Source organism: Scophthalmus maximus, chromosome 18, assembly GCF_022379125.1.
Source record: "Scophthalmus maximus strain ysfricsl-2021 chromosome 18, ASM2237912v1, whole genome shotgun sequence".
Taxonomy (NCBI): domain Eukaryota; kingdom Metazoa; phylum Chordata; class Actinopteri; order Pleuronectiformes; family Scophthalmidae; genus Scophthalmus; species Scophthalmus maximus.
The window spans coordinates 11,672,782-11,691,171 of record NC_061532.1 but is presented as its reverse complement, the minus strand read 5'-3'; the positions used below and the strand labels follow the sequence as shown (position 1 = coordinate 11,691,171).

The window sequence follows — 18,390 nt, the reverse complement described above, 5'->3', positions numbered from 1 at the left end:
ACAGATGCCAGTCTTCAACAGCACACAAGCTGAGAGCAGCAAAGCCCCAGACCACTGAGCCTAAACAGGCAAAACATGTGAGATTCAAATTTGACAGAATTGGATAATTACTGTTGAAATATTAACAACACATTCACACGACAAATAACTGAACTCATTTGACCTGCTGTAATCTCGCCCAAATTCAAACCGCCCTCCTGGTCCTCATGGACTTGAACTGGGTTGCTCGCTTGAGTGTAATTAAACACACCCAGGGAGACGGAGGCCACCGTCATTGAGTTCTGTGTTTGCCTCCAACAGACGACTTCTCATGCCCATTTTAATTTTGTTCTGAAAGGCTGACAACACTGGGTTTAGAGGAACTGGAATTACCGACATGACTTCATGACAGGGGGGTCTTGAAGTTTAAGATTACAGTAGATTGTGTTCTAATCTATCAAAATGACAGGCTGCCTTCAGATTTTTCCGTCGTGGTTAAAAATATCCCCCGTCTAAGAGCATACTGTCTCTCTAAAGGCATATTTGTTTATCTCTAATTTCCCTCATCAAAAGATCTGCGACAAAGCCGCGATGACCCCACTCATCTGGAATCGGCAGATTTCTCCGGAGCGCCATTAGTCAGTTCAGCTCTTGTTTGGCTCTCCAGAGGAAAAACAAATCAGAGTGAACATCTGGCTATTTGTGATAGTTTTACTCCAAAACAGTTATGAAAATTCAGGACCGTGACCAGCGGTTGAACTCAACTCAACTCATTCGACTGCACTCCAGATGCATCTGTCCACAATGTGTGCTGTGATGGAATAAACAGGCTGTAATACATCTGAACAAAAAATAATCAAATCTTATAGCACATACAAACACATGTAACTTTACATGTGCTTTACATATTCCCTATTTCAGTCTTTTTGCTCTTAACCATGAAAACGACGTTTTACTCGTTACAAGTAATATTCATAAAATCTGAAAGATGAAAAAGAATTGACAAAAGTGGATGCTTGGCTTCAGAAAAGGAGGCATATATGTGTACATCTATCAATGCACGGGAACATCGAGACAAAAAACATCTCAGTAAGAAAAATTAGGGAGCCGAAGAGGTGGCCCGCTCCATCACTGGATCCTCCTCCAGACAGAGGTCACCACAGAGGGTATCCAATCTGGCCCATCTCCCTGCTCGCTGGTTAAACCCTGGAATACCTCACGACACCCACGACTGCCAACCTGCAGGTCCGGCATCTGGCTTCTCTAAGTGTGTGAGCACTTCAGGCACGTGTGCTATGATTAAAACCTGATTCTGTGCCTGAGCCATGCAGAGTGAGTTAGTCGTTACACATCTGTAAATTCACTTGTCGTCATTCCAACACTCTCTATGATATTTTCACCACTCTTGTGAGTAAATCAGAGGCATTGTGCATCGGTGATTAAAACAGTCTGACTGCAGTTCAGTCAGTTTCATTATGTTGGAAATGTAGGCATGAAATACACACACACGCACGCACGCACGCACGCACGCACGCACGCACGCACGCACGCACGCACGCACGCACGCACGCACGCACGCACGCACGCACACACACACACACACACACACACACACACACACACACACACACACACACACACACACACACACACACACACACACACACACACACACACACACACACACACACACACACACACACACACACACACACACACACACCTACATTTAACCAGTCTTATTAGCTTTACTGTCTGATACCATCAACAGCAAACCAGTCTCTGACAGATTTCGTATGGTTAAGCGGAGAACAGCGCTGAGTAAAAAAACGCTGGAGTAGGCATTTCACATGTGCTGATCAACAAGTGTCTTATGGATACACTGACAGGCTGCTGAAGGAATTGCATGTGTTTATACACACATATACACACACAAACACACACACACACACACTCAGACTCACTCACTCACTCACTCTAAGGACAAAAACACAAGAGAGCTTTTAAGAACAACGCATGCTTTCATCAGTAATGTCTCCTTCTTTCACTCCCAGACACTCCTCTGTGTCATCGCCAGGGCTGCGTCTACATCCTGGGCGGTCTGCACAGGGGCGTGAGACACGCACACACATGCACCCGCACACCGAGTCAGACGCAGTTCAATGGCAATATCCCTCCACTTCTTGGAATTCCCCTTTCCCACTCATTTTCCCTACTTTCTCCCTCCTAACTTCTCTCCATCCTAACCCTTCCCATTTGTCTCTCGTGGGACTCAGTCGACCTGTAGAACCGGGCCAGGCTCCTTTCGTAGGATCGAGCCCTGTGGGAACTGACTTGTAGATTCTGGCTGCGTAATGACTGCTCTCCATTGATGAATGGATGGGACCACGGCCGGCATGGGTGAATAGCATGTTGGAAGAATTGAGGTGGGACAAACAGGGGTGAATGTGTTTGTGTTTCTGTGGAGAACAGCGAAAGACGGCGGTTAAGTATATCCAGGCACGACTACACTGAGCAACGCAGTTTCACTGTTATCTTCAATACTGAGCGACACTGTTCCTGCACAAACACTCATGACCAGCGTATAGCTGCGCCAGCTTGAGCCACAAATTTCCATCAGACAAGTCAAGTGCCCCCACACACACACACACAGCACTTGGATGTAGCAGCACACACTAAACATGATGGCGTCCTAAAGATGAAAGATCATAGCTCTATAAATATCACATGGATAGGGGGAGGAATGCACAACTACTGATGTGTGTCTGTGAGAGAAAGATGGACTGTAGACATTAACAGGTCAGTTGGAAGTGTGTGTGTGTGTGTGTGTGTGTGTGTGTGTGTGTGTGTGTGTGTGTGTGTGTGTGTGTGTGTGTGTGTGTGTGTGTGTGTGTGTGTGTGTGTGTGTGTGTGTGGCCATCAAGATATCTGACAGGGAGGCCCTAAGACTCTCCTAACTTCAATTAACCTTCACTTGTTCAACCTACTTTCGACATTAAAAATAGAATGTCTCCCCATTCAACCCAGTGTTATATTTAGCAAAGGAGTTAAAAGTTAAAAGATAATTTCACGAAAAAATTAAGTTTGTGCTATTTCAACTGCTTAGGAAAAAGACAACGAAACCCGGTTTATTTAGAAAATACCACTTTATATTTTCACTGATCTCCTTTAAGCTGCAAATGTATAACAACTTCCACAATCCTCTTCTCATATTCGCAAACAACATGATACAGTTGCCATGGATGCACCTGTGACTGTACACACTGTCTCTTCTTGTTATTACTCCCAGTGCCTGTGTCAGAATGAAGTGTTCTGTCAGAGTCCCATTGCTCTTGATGTCATTAAGGCACCCGGGTGTGGCAGCAGCGATCCATTCGCTTGCCATAGCTAAATGATCCCTGTTGGCCTGCAGCAGTAACCCATGCAAACCAAACTAGACTAGACTTTGTTTAAACTCTGGACTCTGAAATGTCAGGTGTTCCCCTCTTGAGGGAGGAAGAATGACCTTTGACCTTTGCTCTTGTGACCTGCACCTCAGCACAAATGATCAGTGGCATGACACAGTCAGAATACACATGGACAGGAAATCCTATTTGCCTATCACTGTTCAAACTGTCCCTGCTGATTGCTTCTGAGAGTGTAGGTAGACAAACTGCGGGGCAACGTAAGGCGCTTCACACACACACACACACACACACACACACACACACACACACACACACACACACACACACACACACACACACACACACACACACACACACACACACACACACACACACACACACACACACACACACACACACACACACACACACACACACACTCACACACACTCACTGCGCCCTTCCCTCAATGTTAGTCCCCCAGCATAAAGGGGCCCCTCTTGTTGCCCCTCACCAGTAACATGATCCATCTCTGAGCTGCAGTTAGAGTAGGAATCCTGACCCAAAGCAGTTGAAGACAACAGAGTGACCAGTCACAGTTAAATGTTTGGGGTGTGTACTCCGAGCGGATATTATTATGTAACACATTCTTTTGTGTCTGGTTAATCGCTACTGTCCCAAAGGCGATATGTCATGAGGTCTCATCAAGGGTTTGAGGTTAAAACACACAGAAGTTTCATCAAGTCTTGTTCATTACTTTCATTCAATCATGCATTCAGAACAACTCCATCAGCTGTTGTGTATCCTGGCGTATTCAAATCCACCACTCCCTCCCTGTATTAATGCTGGGTGGCGATTCAAAAGGCTTTTTTTTTTTTTTAAAGGCAGGTGTTTGTTTGTACGGAAAGAGTTTGTGTCAGGCTAACATGTGTTGCAATGAATCTGAAGTCAGTGATTCTATACACCCAGTGTCGGCCTTTGGGCTAAGAGGGAGCTGGCAACTGCAGATCGCCATAGACGTAACACACCGCATTCCTGACTACTCTCTCACACCTTGTCTTTCGCCACTAGTTTAAGTGACTTAAATGGAACAGACATTTAAAAAATAAACTCCAAACCTTGCACAGGAGTGTATCAGAACTGATGAACATACATAAAGATAAAAAGGAGCAGTCGAGTCATGCCACGCAAAAACATAGGGGATTAGTTAAATGTCTGGTAGCTTTGAGTGCCGCTCGCCCCACAGCTTGGCTGACTAATCAGTGTGTGTGTGTGTGTGTGTGTGTGTGTGTGTGTGTGTGTGTGTGTGTGTGTGTGTGTGTGTGTGTGTGTGTGTGTGTGTATTCAACTCATTGCTCATCGTACATCACAATCGCTTGCGTCTGGTAACTGTCTGCTCGGCTTATCATTCCACTGCAACCAATTTTGATTCTGTGTGTGTGATTGTGTGTGAGAGAGACAGAGAGAGAGAGAGAGAGTCAGACACATGACAGGGTGAATAGATGGGAAGGACAGAAGAAAGGAAATAAAAGGCACATTAGTCAGAGGTTAAATCTTCCTCCCTCATTAATGTTCAGAGGAATTTGGACTCATCTTCTTAAACCTACTTTGCAACATATTTCATGGGCAAATTAGATTTTTGAGCTACGCAGGGAATCCCTGGGAAACATGATCCCTTCACTACTATGTTTATGAACATTACCACATAACAAACCATTAAATAGGAAGCAGTTGTATATATAGTGGCAGATAGTAGATAGTCTGCTACAGGTCTATATCAGCAGACAAAACAACAAGTCTAACTCCAAATCTTTATGTAGCTGACATACTTACTACAGCATGATTCCAAGTCTGAGTTAATATATAACCCGTGTGTGTGTGACTTCAGGAGACGGCTTTACGGGCGCGAGCAAAACAAATCACAAATAGACAGAAGTCAGCGAAGGGAATTGATTTTCCATTTATCTTTGCGTTGACCAACTTTGTTTACATGCATACAGCAGCAAGAAGGAAAAAGATTGCGAGGCTCCCTGTGATCTCCGTGTCCTTTGAGGAGCCAAACACAGATGGTCAGTGCTTTGAGAGGAGATCAATCATTTCTGACAGGACTCAACACCCTCATTAACATAAACAAAGCCATGTGCTCAGGAGACAACGGTCACTCCTGCCTGGGTTCTTTCATTTGGGCAAATTGTGACACCTTGCCTTGGACTTGACCAGCATCAATTCACAACAATGACTGCAACAGATAAGTAAAGATACAGATGCCAGATATAGATGTATTTCTTATTGGCACTTATTGTTTTTAAATCACTTTTCAGTGTGAATGCAGTTGATATAATATCATGTGATAATAACTGATGGATTGGTGTGCGTGTGTGTGTGTGCGTGTGTGTGTGTGTACATATAAATATGATGTCTACACACACCTTTAATAAGCCTTTGACGTGGCTGTGGGTCTCTGTTAGATGTTTATAGTGGCTCATTAAAGGTCACGTTCACACGTCGGTGTTATCCCACACTGGAGTCCACAGACAAAGTGACCAACACTGGCGCAAATACTCACGGATCTGGACTTTCTTGGGATCCAGCTGGAGGACCTCATCTTGCAGACTCTGCAGGCGCCCCTGGATCCTGCGCGATCTCCTGAACACCGCCGCCGCCTCCATCTCGATGCCCAGAAAGATGTCGCTGGCGTGCCGGGAGAGGTCGGAGAGCTGGTGGATGATGCTGGTCAGTGTGTGACAGCTCACCTCATCCGCCGCCGAGAACAACACGGCTCTTCGCGGTTTGCGTCCGCCGGCTTCTCCGCCGTGTGTCCGGCCATCCCTCGCCGACAACCGACTCACACGCCGCGGCTCAATACTCCTCTGATGGAAAGGCATGTTTGGTTTGTTTGATTGTTTTGTTTTTTTTGATCTCTTAGCAATAACTCCACCCGGACAGAAAACTGTTCACGCAACAACAACTAAAAACACCTCACAGCTTTAAAAGAAACCCGAGACGCACCGCCGTCCTACGGCTCGCGATGCGTGCGAGGCGGCATAATCCTTCAATCCCGCCATATTCTTCTGTGTCTACGCATGGGGACTTTGTGCGGCTGTACACGGGAGGGACAGAGACGTTACTTGCCTCCCAAAGCCTATTCAAATCCGAGCAGCCGGGGATCAGGCTGGAGAGAAAGGGCAAAAAACAAGGAAAAGTAGAGGGGGGGAGTGGAAACAAAAGCCCGGAGAACACAACCGCCACCTGTAGCTACTGGACCGGGAGCCAGATCCCGGGAGGAGAGTTACCTGCCTCCCCTCGGAGTCGGTGGAGCGGACCGATGGAAAACCAGGAGCGGACTCTTTGAAACACTGCGCGCGGAGCGACAGCCGACAACACGCTGTTCAGTTTGGAGAACGCAGCGTGAGAATTAAAAGAAGAGACTGCTTTCTTTCTTCTCTATGAACCATTGCGTCTTAAAATAATCATAACAGTAATTCAAAAAAAAAATCAATCTATTTTAGGACTGTCGCTTTAAATTACGGGAAAGGAAATGAAAATTAATTAAAGTTTCCTTAATTCATTATTTTAAGTTAAAAACTGGACTGAACACCAAGCTTTTACTCAATAACCACAGATATTTTCGTGATATTTAAATTAATAATGAATGGATCTTTATTAAATTGAGAGATAAGTGCATTAAAATCACCTGTTCGTGTGGCGACGCGACACCCTAGCTCCGGTAGCTAACCTAGCATTAGCTACGTCACTGCGCAGTTGGCGTCGTTAAGCTAGCTCGTATAGTTAGCTGCTTGCGAAAGCGAGTGTGGGCCTTGTTGTTGTTATTATTGTATTTTATTAAATATGAGTATGGACATAGTCTGGTTGTCTTTGAGTGGCATGGTAGTGACACGCGACGCACCCGAACAGCCATTGACGCGTTAAGGCAAAGTTAGCTTAAAAACGTTAGCAGTGTGTTGACATACAATTTGATTTAAAGCAGAAGTATTGGTCGTCAGTAACGACCGTGAGAACTCACGAACAGTTTTATATATATATATATATATATAGTTGTTTGCTCATACCTTTTAAAATAAGCCAAGGACAACACACTCTGAACACTTGTCCCTGATCTATCTTCTGCTCTCTGTGTCCAGAGCATCGCATCATCTTTGCACACCATTGACCCCCGGATCAGGTTCGACATTCACAGGCCACAAGGTTCAGCGGAACGCCTGCGAAGTCTGGACACCGGTGTCCTGTCGGGGAGAAGAGAAACAGTGGGCGCCTGCAGAATCCTGATGTGCCCCCTGGTGTTTTGAAGTGAACACAGCAACGTCAAGGTTGGCTCAATGTGACATTAAACTCGGGGCCACAGATTCCAAGGTCAGATAAACTGACATCTACAAATTCCTCCCCTGCTGCCGGCATGTGTACTCTGTGGCAACAGTTTCACGAGTTACTCAATAGGCCAGTGCAAAATGCTGATACAGCAGCTGTCCCTTACTTACTGAACATTGTGACATCCCGCGTGCATCCTGGAAAAAAGGAAAAGCCCACGAAGGCGAGGTGTATCCTCCTGTTGCACAATAGTAACATCCGCATTTGTCCCTTCGCTCAGCACAAAAATGTTTTTGACAGGAAAGCAGCTTGCGGATGACAGATATAGTACACCACAGCTGGTCAGGGGGGGGAAAGGAACAAGCCCAGTGGTGTTTTGTTATTCAAAGGCCATATGAGGCCAGTGTTTGACATGTCATAGCAGAACAGAACACACAGGCGCAATCAATGAAAATTAATTCAGACTGTATGTAACCGTTATTGTTTTGTCAGATCCACCTTTGCTTTTTCTGCTATGACAGTGTGCGAAAATGTGGAGTTCTTTTTGACTGTGAATCTATGAAAGATTTTATGAACCCCAAACTCTAAGACACAGAGCATTCAATTTTGATCATAATTTGTTTTTAAAATGGAAAGGTGAGTAAACTGTCCAGTTCTAGACATGAACAAAACTTTAATCAAGATTAAATATACCCCCCGAAAGGTCTCGCAACTCAGAAGAAGTCTAAACTTAATACAAAAAAGATGAGTTTCTCCCTCCGTCATGTCAATGGCGCCTCACAAGTTTTATACTTCCTGGGAATCTTGAGACTTTCATTCAGGGTAAATTGCATACGTATCTCATTCGCCATACTTTACAGTGCATTTATTCTCAAAACAATAGCCTTCTTCCACATCTAAAAACCCATACATAAACTCATTTATAGAATTATTTACATACAAGGCTCGAACAAATCAAACTCAAACCATTTGGTGAGCAATTAGAAACTTAGTAAGAAAAGAAAAAAATGAACATCACACATCAGAAGACATGGGAACTTGCTTGAACTTTATGGCTTGTTTTGAGCCATATATGTAGTGACATTTTGTTTCACGAATCACTGAATTGACCATTAATTAATTAATTAAATAATAAGACAAATTGTCACCCAGCAAGGCCGATGGAAGAATACTCAACTTGCACGATTTTTCCACCTGTGTCTTTAAAATTTGGTTGCATACATACATAAAAATATACAAACACAGCTCAATAAGAGTGATAAACCAAAAGTCTCTGATGCCCACTGGAGACGGCCTCCCCTTCAACAAGCATTGTTCAGATTCAGACAGGATACAGTCGACACAGCACTGCTCACAATGCACCTGCATGGAAAGTACAGAAATCATGCATATTCAATGTGGAACCAAACAGAATGATTCAAAAATATGGCAAAAAAGAATAAAGAAAGAAAAGTTAAACACATTTAGATGTCACAACTGAGTTAGTACGCAACCACGTCACCCAAGACACAATTATAAGACTATACCATCTCTGTTTGTTAACGACACGATGTTTGAGGTGACAAGTTGATTCAAACCAGGAAGAAAAAACAGAATACCAGCACTGTGTCTTGTGTTGTGGTGTGGTGGTTTTTTTGAAGCGCTGCAGAGATGTAACAGAGTGTTATGACCTCCACAACATTACATTTTTATTGTTACATGTGTCAGAAGAACTGAACACAGAATGATAAACACAAAAAGAAAAACCCAGCAATATAACTTCTGTCCAAATGTGACGTCCTTTTTCTTCATTATTCCGCAAAGAATTGATGAGCAAACGACAACTGACGATTTAACATAATATTCGTGTGGTGAAACCATACAGACAGGCAACGTAAAAGAGCAGCATCAACTGCTTGAAGGTGGGAAAACTGAAAGGGCATCAAACAGAATTTTCTCTTTTTTTGGGGTGGGAGAGAACAAATATTTATTAAGCAATTTTAATTTCTCTTATTCTGCATCACGCACACCGAGATGTTTGAGTTTACAAGGCCAGAAGGCCCACAGCCGTACTTTAATCATGTGTATGTTTATTTTTAACTGCCTCACTTAACACCAATGACTTCATTTGGAGCTTTTCCCTAAACCTTGCAATGACTTCTTTCCCGTCCTTCATAAACTTTGCCCATAAACCTTAATCTGAAAAAGAGGAAAAACGAATAATTCTCATGGTACTATTTCTGCACAGGAATAAGCCAAAAAGAGCACTGCCTCCACTAAACATCCTCTCAGGTCTTCATATATGCATCATGGTAGCTAGGTAAGAGAATAGCAGACTACTGTTAAACAACAAAAAGGATGATTCAGTTTGTGTACTCTGGTGTCTGTAAAGTGTGCGCGAGACTTGGCAAAGACCAGAAGCTCTCTGTGGAACAAAAAGGTATAGTGTCATGAAGTACATGTTCAATATAATTTGATTTTTCAACATCGTCTGTGTTCTCATGGGATAAACAACCACCATCACCAACCAAACAGGAAAACGTTTGGCTCACAGAGCGCTGGAGTTTCCTGGTGTCCGCGCATGGTCATGAAAGCATCACTCAGGGCAGAGGCAGCCGCAAGGCCACGTCGGACAGTGTTGGGCGCCGGGGTGTTGACATAAGAGGAGCCCGGGGGTGAAAAGTGGTAAAATACAATATGAGAGCGAAGTCTTACAGCCGGGTCTATGTGAGCGCAGCAAGGACAGGTGGTGAATACGCAACAGGGATATACACACACTCCTCTTCCAAGGGCTCAATGACATGATCTAGCATGGGTGTATCTTGGGACACGCGTACACACGCACACACTACATACATATAAGTCGAATCTCCAGACTAGGGCTCCAGATGTGCCCCTTTGTCGCCCTCTGGTGGTTTTTCCCAGAATACATCTGGTATCACATTCTCCTTCACACACATACATACGGGCTGCCATCGCACATATCTCCAACACACACACACATACATACATACATATATATATATATATATATATATATATATATATATATATATAACCATACACACTCCTTGGCTCCCCCTGTGTCTGTATTCAGGCTTATCTGGTGTAGTAGACTCTGTAGTAAACACTCTTGGAGCGCCAGAGTGAATAGGAGTTGTCAAACTTGAGCAGGTAGACTCCGCGGCCAGGGTACTGGTGGCTGCCAGCGTACACTTCCTCGTGACAGTCCCGCCGGTACACCGGCACAATCTCATCCACCTGGGGCTTCCCCGCCTCCTTCTTTGCCTTCTCCTCCTCGTTGGGAGGATCACCTGCAGGCACAGAGACAATGTGTCAGGTCAAGGGAAGGAAGCGGGAAGAAAAACATGATGGCCATTGACAAATCTAATCTTTTTGCCTGGTACATACACAATGCCATGCTGATTAGGAGAAATTAGCTGAAGAGTAATTTAACTTTGCGCAAACACAAATTAATTGTGTTCAAGTTTTTTATTCACATAAAAAAGGTTCCCCCTTCATTCTCCGGAATGAGGCACAGACACCCTTTCAGGTAACAGAGTCTCTTAATTTCAGGGTAACATTTAGCACAAATCTTGAATTCTACCGCTTAGGTTAATGATAAATGAGACAAGAGCTCTCCCGCAAAACACTCAAGATGCTTTCAGACATGCACTGAAGTCCAGACATTTTCCTGAGTGGCTGTATGTAAGAACGCAAATGTCCGCAAATAGTGCTATAGACATTTTCCAGAACTTTTCCTGCCAGCCCCCAAGTGAACTTTCCGGAAAAATTGAGCCCCAGAGTGAGCCCATGTGAGAATACAGCAGGAAAAATCTACCCTGGCACCACCCCTCGCCTGAATGTTACGAAATTTTTCCAGCTGTTGTGAACACATCTGATCCGGACAGTCTCCTGCTAAGTTCTTCATGTGTAAACAGCAAACTCAGAAAAATGTCCGGACACAATTTTCCAGACAGTTTCCTGCAGCCATGGCGTGACAGTAGAGAAAATGAATAAACACAACAGCTACAAAGACAGACATTCAAAAGAGGGGTTGGGAAGGCCTGACATATTTGCTAAAGACCAAGGTGTGACAGTGAAATGAACCGATAAAGCCAAACCAATTCTGTAGCACTGCCTTATATCTTATCTACATTTTAACACAATTCATTTCTATTCACATCACTGGTCTCAAACATAAAAGAGCACGCACGCACGCACGCACGCACGCACGCACGACTTGCTCTGCCACTGGGAGAACTGATGGTTAGTTATTCAATCTCTCCATAGGCAAATAAGTGAAAAAATGATATGATAAAGCTCCTGCTTTGACTGAAAGGGTAAAAAACTATCTAACTATCGAAGAACATCATCTATATCATTTATTTTCCCAATACTAAAACCACAAGAAGAGCAAGTTAGTTTCCTTTTTCACTTCTTGTGAAGATAGTCACCATTGCATATTTCTTGTTTGCACAATCATTAACACAATATTGAAGGAGCCAGCACACAACAACACAACAGGTAAAAATGAATCTCAAAGCATTATCATTAACATGAAAGTGTTATCATGAGTGCCTTTTGTTTGTTTTGTTTTTTAAATCACCACCACTGGTTCGCCTGACGTTGCTGCCACTTGAGAATGTTTGCGTTGGAACCCCCGCAGGCTTATTTCACCCACATTTCCCACTCAGACCTCACCTTCCTCCTCCTCGTCCTCGTCGCTGGATTCCGACACGTGCACACTGACCGACGCTGAGGCGGCATCCGTCCACTCGAAGAAGACCCCAAAGCCGATGTCATAATAGTCCGTGGCAAACTCCCAGAAGAGGTAGGAGCCCTCCTCGTGGGTGGGGACGCGCACCGTCACCACCTCTCCGCGCCCCACCGTGATCACACTGTCTGCGTCCTGCCGGATTTTCTCCTTGAAGTCCTTGATCTGTGGCCGTGTCCACATTGAGGGAGCAGCGATGACCGGAGGGGACTCAGCTATGATCAGGGAACAAAATATTTTTTACTATCAGCTCTTCTTTTTCACAATCCATCCATGCATCTGTCCATCTTTCACCCAAATATTATTTTGAGCGGCCAGCCACAGTGGATTAATTTGACTTAGCAGGATAGTTTTGGAATAAAACAAAGGCCTTGTTTATTTCTGACGTGTGTGCTTACTCTGATACTTTAACCAGCAGACTATCATGTATAACTTGTTGTAGCTCTTCTCTTCCCTGCCTTCCAGCTCACATCAACAAGGACGCAGCCAGTAAGAATCCGGTTTCAAGTTTAGTGTGAAGGTTTGTTTGTTAGAGAGAGTTGTATGAGTAAAACACAGCCAAAGACACACCAACCTAATAAAGGTCCGTTCTCTGAGACCTCCTCTGCCGGCTCAGGCTCTGGCTCCCGGTCCATGCTCTCCGAGTACGAGTCCGACTGTCCTCCGTTGACTATAGGGGGTTCGTCGCCAGCGGGTGAAGCTGCGCACAGCGGTCCCGCTGCCGAGGCGGCGACGGGTTCACCGCCGTTGAAGCTGCTGGTTTCCAGTGTCCCCTGCAGCATCGAATCAGCCTGCTGCTGCTGCTTCTGTAAGGCTGCCTGGGACGGTGGAAGGCCAACACCGAATCAAGACATGGAAACCCAAACTACAGACATGAGCCATAAATGTCATGTTTCTACAATGCTTATGGAAAAACGTGTAGTGGCGTGGTTATTATCCTGCTCAGTTGCAATCCTGCAGTGCTGCGCTTGACACAATTCACCTTAGTTGAGGAGCTTAACAGCTAAAAATACTCAACATTTTGAGCATTCATTTAGGCTCAAGTTTTTGTCTCAGTAATTTTGTCAAATTTTTGAGTTTTTAAAAAGGCATTTGATGCTTGGCCAGAAACAACAGACCATATCACATGTATATTTACTGAGGATTTACAGTAAACCATCAAGAGAAATTTTGTAAAATGAATCCTTGAAAGTCTTTCCGTCTGTCAATAAACACATCCTACCTGTTGCTGGGCCAGCTGCACCTGGTACAGCTGCTGCATGTACTGCTGGTAGTGCTGCTCCTGGAGCTGACGGATGAGGCCCAGCTGTTGCTCTGGGCTGTTGGGGTATTGCTGGGCAGCGTACTGTTGGAACTGCACCGCTGTCTGGGCATTCAGCGCTGCCATTATCTGTTGTCTAGGTATAATTACAGAGCAGTGGAGTTAGTGAGGAGGGAAATGATGGAAATGAAGTGGAGGCAGTGGTAGAAAATAGAACATTTTAGTTTTTTGTCCTCTTTCGAAGAGGTTTTCAGCAAAGCCCTGACACAACTCCAGAGCTGAAAAGACAATACCCCTGTAGAAATCAGTGACGGAGAATTGTGATGATTATGAAGAAGTAATGCTGAAGTCAAATCAATATATATCGCAAGCCCACACACATTATGCAAACACACACACACACACAAACATACTTCTGCTGCTCAACCCGTAGCCTCTCCTCCTCTGCCTGTCTCCTTTCCTCTTCCTCTCTCCTCAGCCTTTCCTCCTCCTCAAGCCTCCGTCTCTCCTCCTCCTGTCTTTGTCGCTCTCTCTCCTCCTCTTCCCTCCTGTGACGCTCCTCCTCCTCTTTCCTGGTGGGAAGAACAAAGACATTATAAAATGATACACCACAAGTCAATAAAGGTCCAATATTTCCCCTGTAACTTCAATTTTTTTCTAGCCTCATAAAGGACAAACTGAAATTGAAGTCTGTATTTAGACACTGCAGCAAAGGGATCTCCCTCATGGGAACTGCGGCTGAACACTTTACCTTTTCCTCTCCTGCTCCTCCCTTTCTATCTTGTGTGAGGTGACGTAGGGAGCAAAGAGGTTACAGCACTTGTTAAGCAGCTTGACAAAGTCCACCATGGCATCCTCCTTCTCCATGTTACCCAGGGAGGCCCACTCTTTCCTGCACACAAGAGTGAGATAGAGTTGAGGACAGACAATGGGTTCAGCAATTAAATATGCATAGACGTTGTTTTTTTGTAGACTGCATATTGTTTCACAAAAACAAAAAGAGAATTAATATCTGTTACATTTGTAACGTCACAGAAAATCAGTAAAAACTTGGTAGAATGTTTCATCAAAGGTTTATCTAAAATCTTACATTTTCAGGAAGCAACCATCGAGAGTTGAATGAACTATATCAACCGCTTTACTGAATGAAAAGACGTGCGTGTGCGTGTTTCCTGAAACACCGCGGGAATGTCTGCCACAGTTCAAAGGTCGCATGCACAGAAACACACACATGCAGATGTGGGCTGGAGTTACCTGCGGTCGTTGCCGAGGACATCAAAGAAGCCCACCTCCGGCGAAGCGTCGGGATTGTAAGGGCCCAGTAACACCTGTTTGTGGAGAGCCACCAGTCGAAGCTTCTCCTCGTAGGTCGGGTGGAAAGCTTTGCCATCTTTATCTGATAGGAGGAATGTGAGAGGAAATTAGTTTCCTTTTTTTTTTTTTTAAGTCCTGCTAAGACACACACTTGTTAACACAACAATATGCCGTTGTTTCTTTGTGCAACTTGGTAATAGCAACAGTAGTAGCGCACAGGCTATCTTGTTTCAAGACTACAGAGGAGGGAACAGAACACTGCACTGTTGATTGTCCTATTTATCCTTTTTTTTTTTTTTTTTTTTTAAACAGGACAGTCTGTAAAGCTTTGATCCGTAAAGATCATATTACTATTTCTGTAAAAGCAAAGTTAACTTGTGACAAGAAATAGACATGTGAATACAAGTTGAGCACTTAGATCAAACCCAAACTGACAAAAAGAAAAACACAAAGCACTGATTATACACACACACACACACACACACACACACACACACACACACACACACACACACACACACACACACACACACACACACACACAGAGCCAGGCCCAAACCTGTTTGCACAGCCATCACAGGTATACTGCTCTAATTAAAAAAAACACAAATGCCCAGTTTTCACAATGCTTTACACGTGATTAGTATGTTTATAAAGTAATCAGTGACCAGACCTCTTCTTAAAATCACTTGAGGTTAACCAGAGAGGTCATGATAAAGTCTGACAAGATAGATCATCCAACTTGAAATAGATGGCATAGATATTCTTTTGAGCTAACGCTGATGTCAATGTCTGAAACGTGGTTCTGTTGCCTCTGGCCTTCCGGTTCGAGTGTTTCCTCTGGGAGCATGGGAGTGGTGTGGACATGAGGAGGCAGTCGAGCTGTAAGACAGGCTGCTGCTGCTGCTGCTGAGCGCGGAAAGCGTCGATTTTCTGAAATGGGTTTATGGAGTTTCAAGGAGCGACGGACTGTGGATCCACACGACCACTTCCTCCAGACTCGAGTGCAGTGACGTGAGGCCGAGCAGCTGGCTGCCTGACCGCCGCAGCAGGGGCAGGGCGTGTTTCTCCCCAACAATATATATATATATATATATATATATATATATATATATATACACTCTATATTATTATTATTATTATGACGTCAGCAGTCGTGCGACAGGTCTGGCCACTCCGCCGTGAGCCAACGAAATGAACCGAACCGGGAGGCGACATTCAGGCAAAACAGGCTATTTTCAATTGTTCTCGGGTCACACACACACACACAGACAGACGGACAACACGGAAGTGCCCCGTGCGCGTTCCACCCTTTAAAAGGAGCCACCGAACAGCTCGTTAGCCGCGAAGCTAACAGTCGCGGCTGACAGCAGCGCCCCAGCCCGCTGGGTGACAGCTAGCGGCTAAGGTTAGCATCCTGCTAACCCCACCGCCCGCGAGCGGCTCGTCTCTCGCCGACACTCGGTCGGTGCCGACTGCGGCTCGACATTGTAACGAACCATTCAAATACCTTTGAAGAATTTGAGCGCCATTCCGTAGAGCTCGTGTAGAGAGAAGCCCCATTTCCTCTCTATGGCGGTTCTGGCAGTCTCTCCATCTTCGCCCTCCGCGGCGTCCGGCGTCTCGGCGTCGGGCTCCGCGGGTTCGGGCTGCGGCTCCTCGACCGGGCCCTGCTCGCCCTCCGAGTCCGGGCTGAGGGTGAGGCCATCGATGGAAACTTCGAGCCGGCTGGAAGTAGCACTGTCGAGGTCGCCGCTCTGAACCTCTGTCGCCATCATGTAGACTGTCAGCTGAAGCGGCCACGTACCTACTTCCGTTTTGACTCGGCGGAAGTTCCGGCCGATTTTTTTTCCTCCCCGATGTAAATAGTGATGACGCGCTGAACAATTAGAGAAATATCGACACTTTTTTATTTGTTATAAATCGGAATCTCTTCCATGTGTTGTTGAACCATTGCGAACAACGTCATAGATACAAGGATGTTAATTGTGGTGTACTTGTTTATTATTATTATTATTATTATTATTATTAATATTGCTTATTTTATATGTTTAATTTTCATATAATGTTACTGATACTACTTGTGTTGTAAAATGTATAGTAATACTTTATAGATACAGTAAAACACAACAACACATCATATGGTTGTCATGTGAGACATGCCATGCTGGTAATCGCCATATACAGTATACATGTTCTTTAGAATGATCAGTTAATATAAATAAAGGTGCTTTTCTACATTGAGAAAATATTCCCAAGAAAATGTGACTTTAACTCAAAGAAGCCAAAAAAATAAGTGATTGAAATGATTACCCCCAAAAAACGTCAAAATATAAATAAACAAATAAAAACTAGAATTTGGATTTTATAAAGCCAATATGACAATAAACATGTAAGGGTTCAAGATTGATATTTTGAAATTGTATTTATGCAACAATAGCAACGATAACAATGATTATAATTATTATTTTTGCTTTAAAACTTAGCAACACATGGATTTGGCCTCCTAGTGGAATGGATTGGGATGGGTGGATTTCTTTTTTTATATATTCTAGTAAATATGACTCATAACCTGACTAATATCGTGTTTTCAAGGCCTATTCCAACATTTCAAATGGATTATCGGAAAATATTTTTTTTTATAAACACAAGAAAATAAGGATACATTAGAGAAGGTGTACAAACTATGTGATGGAGAAACATTTTCTGAATGACCGCTAATCCCAAATTTCTTGCTGTCACGCTGATGCCAGTTTATCTGCCAAAAGCTAAGATTTAATGTTGACGTATCATCATTTTGTACCAGTCCATCTCTAATATGAATACATTTTAAAGCAGTAATATTCAGTACACGATAACAACAATCACCGTGCTCACATACTGCCTGTGATAATATCCATGTGCCTTTACACTGAGCACATATTTCTATATAGGAAACAAAAAATGTACTTTTTGGGGGATGCTATCCCCTGAAAAATAATCTGGCAAATACACAAAGACTGAACTGATAACAAAAGCACATAAGACAGCTGACATTTTAACACATCCTTGCAAACTTGTGAGGATAATTTTCCTGTCTGTCTGCAGGTTAAATGTATAGTGGTCAGATCAAACTGTGGGTTAAATGGTGGTCACTCTTTAATGGTGTGAATATGCTTTTGTTTGTGCCTAGTGGGGGGGGGCGGTGTTTTTACTGTTTGATGTTTGAAAGTGCAGTCTGCTGATTACAATTTATCAGCTGTAATCAACTTAGATGGAATGAAAATGTCCAATCTCTATCACGCGCTGCAAAATTGAGAATCATGACTGCATGCGAACAACAAAAGCAAATGTGCATTACAATTTTTCTGAATGCTGAATTCATATTT

General features: G+C 43.9%; 2 protein-coding genes and 1 long non-coding RNA gene across 7 annotated transcripts in view; 1 reads left to right on the top strand and 2 right to left on the bottom strand.

Annotated features, from left to right (window-relative positions):
* Positions 1-7,963, bottom strand: part of nhsl1b (NHS-like 1b) — a 93,814-nt gene extending 85,851 nt beyond the window's left edge. For 4 of the 5 annotated variants that reach the window (XM_047328666.1, XM_047328669.1, XM_047328667.1 and 1 more), the window contains exon 1: positions 5,932-6,495. In XM_047328666.1, coding sequence (XP_047184622.1) covers positions 5,932-6,250 — 319 coding nt within the window. In that variant the 5' untranslated portion in view covers positions 6,251-6,495. Of the gene's footprint in view, positions 1-5,931; positions 6,496-7,435; positions 7,610-7,861 lie in introns of those variants that run through there. The other variant, XM_047328672.1, reaches the window with a different exon arrangement.
* LOC118290060 lies at positions 6,644-10,487 on the top strand. Its single transcript, XR_004786333.2, has 2 exons — positions 6,644-6,773; positions 7,508-10,487. It is a non-coding gene; the product is annotated as an uncharacterized LOC118290060 (long non-coding RNA).
* Positions 8,542-16,848, bottom strand: acbd3 (acyl-Coenzyme A binding domain containing 3). The gene is made up of 8 exons (XM_035617382.2): positions 16,533-16,848; positions 14,963-15,104; positions 14,460-14,600; positions 14,122-14,280; positions 13,670-13,844; positions 13,022-13,265; positions 12,375-12,662; positions 8,542-10,984 (listed from the first exon to the last, which is right to left on the bottom strand). The coding sequence occupies exons 1-8, from the start codon at positions 16,798-16,800 to the stop codon at positions 10,770-10,772; spliced, it is 1,632 nt and encodes a 543-aa protein (XP_035473275.2). The 5' UTR covers positions 16,801-16,848; the 3' UTR covers positions 8,542-10,769.
* Positions 16,849-18,390: the final 1,542 nt, after the last annotated feature.